The sequence below is a fragment of the Diabrotica undecimpunctata genome, chromosome 2 (genome assembly GCF_040954645.1).
Source record: "Diabrotica undecimpunctata isolate CICGRU chromosome 2, icDiaUnde3, whole genome shotgun sequence".
Lineage (NCBI taxonomy): Eukaryota > Metazoa > Arthropoda > Insecta > Coleoptera > Chrysomelidae > Diabrotica > Diabrotica undecimpunctata.
This window is the reverse complement of record NC_092804.1, coordinates 81,195,726-81,204,713: the sequence shown is the minus strand read 5'-3', so window position 1 is coordinate 81,204,713 and position 8,988 is coordinate 81,195,726. Positions and strand designations below refer to the sequence as shown.

The 8,988-nt window shown below is 36.6% G+C and overlaps 1 protein-coding gene across 1 annotated transcript; it reads left to right on the top strand.

The window, feature by feature from the left end:
• Positions 1 to 1,082: 1,082 nt before the first annotated feature.
• LOC140433741 (uncharacterized) lies at positions 1,083 to 4,961 on the top strand. The gene has a single exon (XM_072521718.1). It carries the CDS (start codon positions 1,083 to 1,085, stop codon positions 4,959 to 4,961), a length of 3,879 nt encoding a protein of 1,292 aa, XP_072377819.1.
• The last annotated feature ends 4,027 nt before the right edge of the window (positions 4,962 to 8,988 follow it).

The window sequence follows — 8,988 nt, the reverse complement described above, 5'->3', positions numbered from 1 at the left end:
TCCCATACTGCCTGGCAACTTCATGAAAGATTAAACTAGCCGGTAAACACGCGCCTGCGTAGTTGTCTCGAATAAATTCTTGATCGATACATGTCTTGATCAAGTTTAAGTGAATGTATTGTTTCATATTGGAGCAACTGATGTGTTTGCTTTGACTATTTTTTCGATGAATTAAAACTTGTTGCTAATATTCAGAGTGTGTTAGTGATGAAAGTGGTGGTGGGAGTTCCCTCGGCGAAAGTTTATGCAAATCTAACCGAATAGTTTTCAATGCCGTGTTTATTTTTCCTATGTCGATATATATCGGTTCTATTCATACATTTTCCACATCTTTCGCAAAGTAGCAGACGTCTATCATAATTAAATTACCATTTTTTTGAAATCTTCGTAACTAGACCAGGAAGAAGAATTATATGGAACCCACTTTCCACCATTTAAACCTCCTTTAATGTATCGCAAAATTCGCTTGGGGTGACATCGGGATACTCCTGAAGACAACTCTTACAATTCCTAACCATGACTCCTTCTTCTGATAGAATGATGAAGAATGATAAGATCAACTTATAATTTTATATACCTACACCAATCACCACAATCTTTCTGCTAAAATTTTGTTTCATAGTTGGTGGTACTGCTTCTTTTTATGTTGGTAGTACTGATACTTCCTTCTATCTCTCGTAGCATTAAGGAAAAAAAAATGTAACCAAGTTCAATAAATATCTTAAATGTAGCACTTTTACATTGATTCTTATGGAAGAACAAGCACAAATCCACACATTTCAGGGGCCTTTTATAAACCATTTAGTCTTCCGTTCGACTAAAAGTACTCCTTATACTACACATTAAGGTTTTTTCTTCATTCTGTTTCAGATATTCCTAGCGTTCAGACGTGCTCTGGTAAGTCTTTAATCATTCAAAAGTGTGCTCTGGTGAGTGATATTTTCTCAAAATTTTTTGAAAATTTTGGATTTTTTTTTTTGGTTTTTTTGATAATTTTTGAATTTCTGATTTCAATTTTTTAAATAAATTTTGAATTTCAGATTTTGGTTTTTTGTTTAATTTGAATTTTTTTGTGTAAAAAAATGTTGGCCGAAATTATCTTATATATAGCATCCATCTTGGGGTTGATTAGAAATGATTATAATGATGAAAATGTTAGAAAAGGGCTGGTAGAGTGTACGAAAGCTATTAAAAAGATACATAATGCAATGAGAACTGCAAAAACGACGGGGGAGAAGCAGCACCTTGAAGCCCAGATGCGGCAAGTAAAAACTCTGCGAAACCAGCTGAAAGCCGAACACAAGAAGGGGGCAGGACTCACACCTACGAAGGAAACTGCTAAACATAGAGTGCAATGGGATGACTCCATATCAGCATTCAACTCGAGAATTAGAACGGGAGTCATCTCAAACATTAAACACAAGGATCCAGGCAGTTTCCTTAATGATTGCAAAGCCCTTTTTAAGCGGAGAATCCAAAACGTACTTAAGAAAGACGAGGCAGTAAAAGTTAACATGACATTTGGTGGAGACTTCGAGATAGCTAGCGGAGAGAAAATCCATAAAGATACAAAATATTTCACCACATCGAACTCGCCAATATATCGAGACACCAATCTTGATGAGTGGTTTGAAAAGAAAGTGGTAGAACCCATCAACAGAGACTTGGAAGAATTCCAAGAACGTGATTCCGGATGGGCACTAAAGGCAGTTGTTAACCTGGGGGTGAACATTAATAAATTTACACCGCAACTAGGCTCATCATATATTGAACTTCCTCCTCAGATAAAGAGAAAACAAGCATGTATTAATGTTAAAAATGATGATGAGGCGTGCTTCGCGTGGGCCGTTGTATCAGCGTTATATCCATGTCGAAATAACTCTGCTTTAATGAGCTCATACCCGCACTACTCTAAAGTGTTAAAGCTAAAGGGAATTCAGTGGCCTATGACTATTAAGCAGATTCTAAACTTTGAGAAACAAAACGATATATCCATCAATGTTTATGTTCTAAAAAAAGAAAAAAGAGATTTTACGACCCTGCCAGCCTTCCTAACAAAGAACAAGAGGATTAAACATGTGAATCTGCTTTTGGTACAAGATAAATATGATGATGATACCGAAGGTCCTATTAGATGCCATTATGTATGGATAAAAAATCTATCTCGCCTATTATCAAAACAGTTAAGTAATGAAAATGGAACAAAACATGTCTGTGATGCCTGCCTCCATTACTTTAGATCGCAGGAAAAGTTAGATGTTCATAAGACAAGTTGCAAAGGGCGATTGGATCATATATGCGATAGGTGTTTACAACCAATTTCATCGGCTGTTCAGCTAGAAGCCCACACCAAGAATTGTGTAAGAATTAACGAAACAGCCATTAAAATGCCCGAGGAAAGCAATAAAATGGTAAAATTTAAAAATTTCCGGAATAAGATTAAAGCCCCCTTCGCCGTGTACGCGGATCTCGAGAGTGCTTTGAAACGTACAGGAGATCCTAAAAAACCTCAAGAGCATGTTCCTGTAGCAGTTGGTTATTTCTTTAAATGCTCGTATGATAATGCGCTCTCTTTTTACAGATCGTATAGAGGAAAAGATTGTATGCGGTGGTTTGCAGATGAACTTAATCAGCTTGCTGAGGATGTTTCTACGGTGTTTATGTGCCCATATGATATAAATATGACAACTCAGCAAGAGAGCGATTTTCATACAGCCACTCATTGTCATATCTGTGAGAAACGCTTCTCCCCCAATGATAAGAAAGTGCGAGACCACGATCACCTCACTCCAGAAAATAATTACAGAGGGGCAGCTCATGAAGGGTGTAACATTAATTACAAAGACGCTCACACTATTCCAGTGATATTTCATAACCTTAGCGGATATGACGCCCACTTCATTGTTAATGATATTGCTACACACATCAAAGGCCCCGTAGATCTTCTTCCTATTACTAAGGAAAAATATATCTCTTTTACGAAACACATTGATGACGCTCGAATTAAATTCCGTTTTATCGATAGTTTTCGATTCATGGCGTCTTCCCTCGATAAACTTTCTTCGTATTTGCCCAAATATACTAACCTCAAATCTCAATTTTTATCGCTTCCTGAGGAGCAATTCAGTCTTCTAACCAAGAAAGGTATCATGCCTTACGATTATATTGATTCATTTAAAAAATTTGCTGAAATGTCTCTACCCCCCATTGAGTTCTTTTATAATAAACTTGAGGATAAACCATGTCCTCGACGACATTATCGTAGAGCCCAAGATGTCTGGTCTTCATTCTCGTGCTCCACTCTCGGGGATTATGTAGATCTTTATATGAAGACCGATATTCTTCTTCTTGCAGACGTTTTTGAAGAGTTCCGATCCAGTTGTATCAAAACATATAATCTTGACCCAGCTCATTACTTCACTCTTCCAGGCTTCACGTGGGATGCAATGCTTAAACATACCAAACATGAACTGGAGCTTTTAACAGATCCAGATATGTTTTTGTTTGTGGAGCGTGGTATTCGTGGCGGTTTGAGTCAAGTATGCTCGAAACGTCGCGTCCACGCTAATAATAAGTATATGGCATCATACGATCCATCGAAGCCTGATTCATATCTAATGTATTTTGATGTCAATAACCAATACGGCTGGGCAATGTCACAATATCTTCCCTATGGTGGTTTCGAGTGGGTCGATAGCAATATTGATGTCCTTTCCATTGCTGACGATGCTTCTGAAGGGTACATTCTCGAGGTTGATCTGGAGTACCCTCAACATCTTCATGATCGTCATAAAGATATCCCGTTTTGTCCTGAGTCATTAAATTCTAAGACTATGCTTCCTCCTACACGTCCGCGAGAGCAGACTAAATTAATGGCCACCCTACATGATAAAGAAAGATATGTAATACATTATAGAGCACTAAAACAGGCGCTTGCCAATGGATTGATCCTGAAAAAGATACATAGAGTATTGAAATTTGCACAGGCTCCATGGTTAAAGTCCTACATTGACTTGAATACAAATCTCCGGAAGGCAGCGAAAAATGAGTTTGAAAAGAACCTTTTTAAGCTAATGAACAACGCTGTGTTTGGTAAGACCATGGAGAATGTGCGCAAGCGCGTTGATATTAAATTGTTGACGGAATGGCAGGGTCGTTATGGAGCTGAAGCAAGAATAAGTAGTCCCCTGTTTAAAAGCGCTACTATCTTTAATGAAAATTTGGTTGCTGTCGAGATGCATAGAGCAGAAATATGGTTAGATAAACCGATTTATGTTGGAATGAGTATTTTAGACTTGGCTAAAACGACAATCTATGATTTTCAATATGGATACTTAGCTGGCCGGTTCGGAGAAAACTTTACAACTTGCTATACTGATACCGATAGTGTAATCGTGGAACTACATGAACAAGACCCGTATAAAGCAATGATAGATGATTGCTATAAATATTTTGATACGTCTGACTACCCAGTAGATAATATTTACGGCATCCCTCGGGTTAATAAGAAGGTATTGGGTATGATGAAAGACGAGAATAATGGTCGTATAATGACTGACTACATAGGGCTCCGATCTAAATTGTATACAACAAAAGTAGCTATCACAGAAGATAAGATCGAAAACAAGAGGAGGGAGTTGAAAGAGGAAGAATATGAGGATGATGAGATTGATACAATTATTAAAAATTATGGCGTGACAAAGAAGGCGAAGGGGGTAAAGAAATCGGTCGTACACACTAAAATTACGTTTGATGACTATGTAGAGTGTTTGGATGACTTTAAATATAAGATCGCCACGCAGAATCTTATAAGATCCGATAGGCATCATGTATATACAATTACCCATGAAAAGGTTGCGCTTAGCCCCAATGATGATAAAAGACATCACCTTCCGGAGTCTTATGATACGCTTCCATGGGGGCATTATTCAATTAATAATCTTGAGATGGATGTTGATTAGAGTTAAAATAAAGCATGATTTTGCTAAGTACTTAATTTTAACATTTATCATTGATGATCTGATTGACTGTAAGATGGATGCAAATTGTATATTATCATTTTTTAAAACTTAATTTTTTTCTTTTATCACTCATCGTTTTTATATAATTAAGATTAGCATATGTAGTTGATTCAATATAGTCATTATAAAACTTTATTACAGCTAACATACTGCTAAATATATCTGGAACAGACCCTTTTATTATATTCCTTTTCTGAACCTTTCCCTCATTCATCGTTGTTTATATAATATGGTAATTCTACTAGATCTTAGTTTTGTATATATTATTTTTAATTAAGATACTTAAGATTAGCACATATGCAAAAAAGATGTTTAGCTATGACCACTAAAAAGATATCTGATATGGACCACTGGCAAAATAATGAACCAATCTTATTAAATTAGGATCTAGTGTTCGTGCAGCCTCCTAGCAAGATAATCAATAATGGTAGTCTTTACCCTGATTTAGTTTTAAGTCTGTTCTTCGATAGCCTGCCCCAAAACAGGAGTCGGAGAAATCCCTAGTTTTAAGTCTTCGATAGCCTGTCACAAAACAGGAGTCGGAGCAATCCCTAGTTTTAAGTCTTCGATAGCCTGTCACAAAACAGGAGTCGGAGAAATACCTAGTTTTAAGTTTAGGTAACCTAGAGTTATTGACTAACCCCCCAATAATTCATTTTTTGAATGAACACCAAAGTGTCCTAACATAAAAGATGTCCATCAGATCAACAAAAAGATGTCTACTAAACCAAGTTAAATCATGTGCTGATTTTGAGTACAGTTAAGTATATTGTTATCGTATATATTATCATATAATGTAAAATAATTCATTTCTACTAACCATCATCCCCCACTAACATGGTAGTCGATGTAGTCGTACCTTCACGTTGGTGACTGCTGTTAAGAACATATATTTTCTGTTTTTTCAGTAAATTTATGTTCGAACCGAATTGACTACCTTTCATGCACTGCATGCTTACATCATTTTTATACCTCGCTTTACACATACATTCCATCGCTTCGATACTAACATTATTTTATTTTATTATCGTTTACCTTACACCTTAACATACTTATTACATTTAACCATTACTTACTGCTGGCCTTGCTAACATATTTTTCATGCAGTCTATGTAACTATTTCTTACCAGAGACTCGAAGCACAATACCAACCTACAAAACAATATCACCCGAACTGTCGTAGATAAAATATAGTATACAACTCACCATTTGTATTCGCTAATTTTGTATATCACCCGAATTGACATAGGTAAAATATAGTATGCAACTCACAATACATTTGTATTCTATAATTTTTATAATATTACTCGAACTGCCGTAGATACGCATATACAGAATAATAGTGGTGTATAGTAATTAATCAGATAAGATTATATTGAGACTATTTGTTGGTTTGGTCATACTGTAAGAATAATATATGTTCTTCAATGCATCATGTTCTATTTCTAGTAATACCACACACGTTATATCGTTTTCAGCGTCACCTTTCGCTTTGTTTCACGAAAGAGAGAGAGAGAGAGAGAGAGAGAGAGAGAGAGAGAGAGAGAGGCTGTGTGTCTTTTTACGATGTCAGGTGCTAGATGTGGTTGACAGATGGCGTGACGAGATGATGAACTGTAATAGACGTGGAATCTCATTCAAACTATGTTGAATATTTGATATAGCACCGTTTTTTTGACGATGATTCTCTATTAGCCTCACTTTCCTCAAATGTCTATTATGCTAAACAAAGATCCGATATAGCGGCGTTTTAGTCATTGTCTTGTATCTTAACATATTTCCCGTCACCTCCCCTTTTCATTTAACGTATTACACGTAGTAATCAGACTAATAACAACAGAGATATGACTTTTTTTATCTTAACATATTCATTACCCCCTCCCCTTTTCGTTGATACCTCACACATTGAGCCGTTTGGACATTACAAACGTAGCGCCGATGTCTTTGCGTTTTATTTTTATCTTAGCATCACACATTGTTGTACGTTGATGTATGTTGATGTACGTTGAACCGTTTGGACGTTGCAAGCTTAGTGTCCTTTAGGCATTGTCTTTTGCGTTTGCTTTTCATGCTACTATATTCATTACCACCTCCCCTTTCCATCGATACCTCACACGTTGAGCCGTTTCGAGGTTGCAAGCTTAGTGTCCTTTTGGTATTGTCTTTTGCGTTTCGTTATTTACTTTAACATATTCGTTAGCACCTCCCCTTTTCATCGATACCTCACACGTTGTTGTACGTTGAGCCTTTTGGACGTTACAAGCTTAGTGTCCTTTTGACATTGTCTTTTGCGTTTTGTTTTTATCTAAACATATTCAGTACCCCCTCCTCTTTCCATCAATACCTTACACGTTAAGCTGTTTAGACGTTGCATGCTTAGTGTCCTTTTGGTATTGTCTTTTGCGTTTGTTTATGTATTAGTTATATCTAAACATATTCAGTACCCCCTCCTCTTTCCATCAATACCTTACACGTTAAGCTGTTTAGACGTTGCATGCTTAGTGTCCTTTTGGTATTGTCTTTTGCGTTTGTTTATGTATTAGTTATATCTAAACATATTCAGTACCCCCTCCTCTTTCCATCAATACCTTACACGTTAAGCTGTTTAGACGTTGCATGCTTAGTGTCCTTTTGGTATTGTCTTTTGCGTTTGTTTATGTATTAACATTTTCGTTACCCTCTCCCCTTTCCATGGATACCTCACACGTTGTTGTACGTTGAGCCGTTTGGACGTTACAAGCTTAGTGTCCTTTTGGCATTGACTTTTGCGTTTGATTTTTGTGTTAACATATTCGTTACCCTCTCCCCATTCCAACGAGCCCTCGTACGTCACAATCGAACCAATAACAATGGAGATACGATATAGCGCCGTTTTGACACAGTCTTGACATTTGATTTTTATCTAAATGTGTTCTTCGCCTCCACCGCTTTCCAACGATACCCTACACGTCATGATCCGACGAGCCGTTTTACCCCCACCACAAAATGAGACAAAAATGACCAGAATGAACCTTAGCGATTTCTTATGGGATTTAACATGGGAAAATACGCCGAACTCTTGTTGCCCCTTTACTAAGGTTGGTCTACTGGTATCTCCCCACCTTCTGGTAAAGGCAGTAGATTAATAATTTCTCACATTGGCAGTGAAAAAGGATTTGTTAAGCATGGTTTGTTGGAATTTCAGTCCGAAACACAAAAGACTATCACGAGGAGATGACAGCTGATGTTTTTGAAGAGTATTTTGAGCAGATGATTGAACACATACCACCAAATTCAATTATAGTATTAGATAATGCACCTTATCATTCACAACTAGTAGAAAGACTTCCAACGACTGCGTGGAAGAAACAGGATATTCTTGATTGGCTGCGGAATAAGTATCTGCCTTACGAAGATGGAATGGTAAAAGCAGAACTTTTAAAAATTGCCCGGCAACACAAATCAAAGTTCAAGAAATACGTAGTTGACAAAATGGCGGAAAGGGGAAACATCACAGTCTTTAGACTTCCACCCTACCACTGCGAAATAAATCCAATTGATTGTAAAAGATAGTAAAAGAAAAAATCCAGTGGCTAGAAAAAATACGTCATATAAAATATAAGCTGTACGTGAATTGTTATACGAGTCTTTATAACATATTGCAAAACAAAACTGAAAAGATGCAGTAAGACATGTAATAGAAGAAGAACAAAAAATGTGGGATCTTGATTACATAATTGATGCGAGTAGAGACACAACCGCTAATTATTAACCCTCAAGACGACTCGGATTCTGAAGTTGATCCTATTTATTTTGAATTTGAATAGTTTTCTAATCGTAATTATAAAAGGTAAGTAATAGTAGTTGTAATCGTAGGGTATTAAAGGGGAAAGGCGCAAAATGTCGCCTTTCAAAATGTTCAATGTGTTTTCAATGTATCCATTTTTTTTTCAAATCCTGACAAAACTAAAAAGCATTTTTGAAAAAT

Bases quoted from the DNA above. Each gene is read 5' to 3' on its own strand.
- LOC140433741 (XM_072521718.1), top strand. From the start codon at position 1,083: ATGTTGGCCGAAATTATCTTATATATAGCATCCATCTTGGGGTTGATT.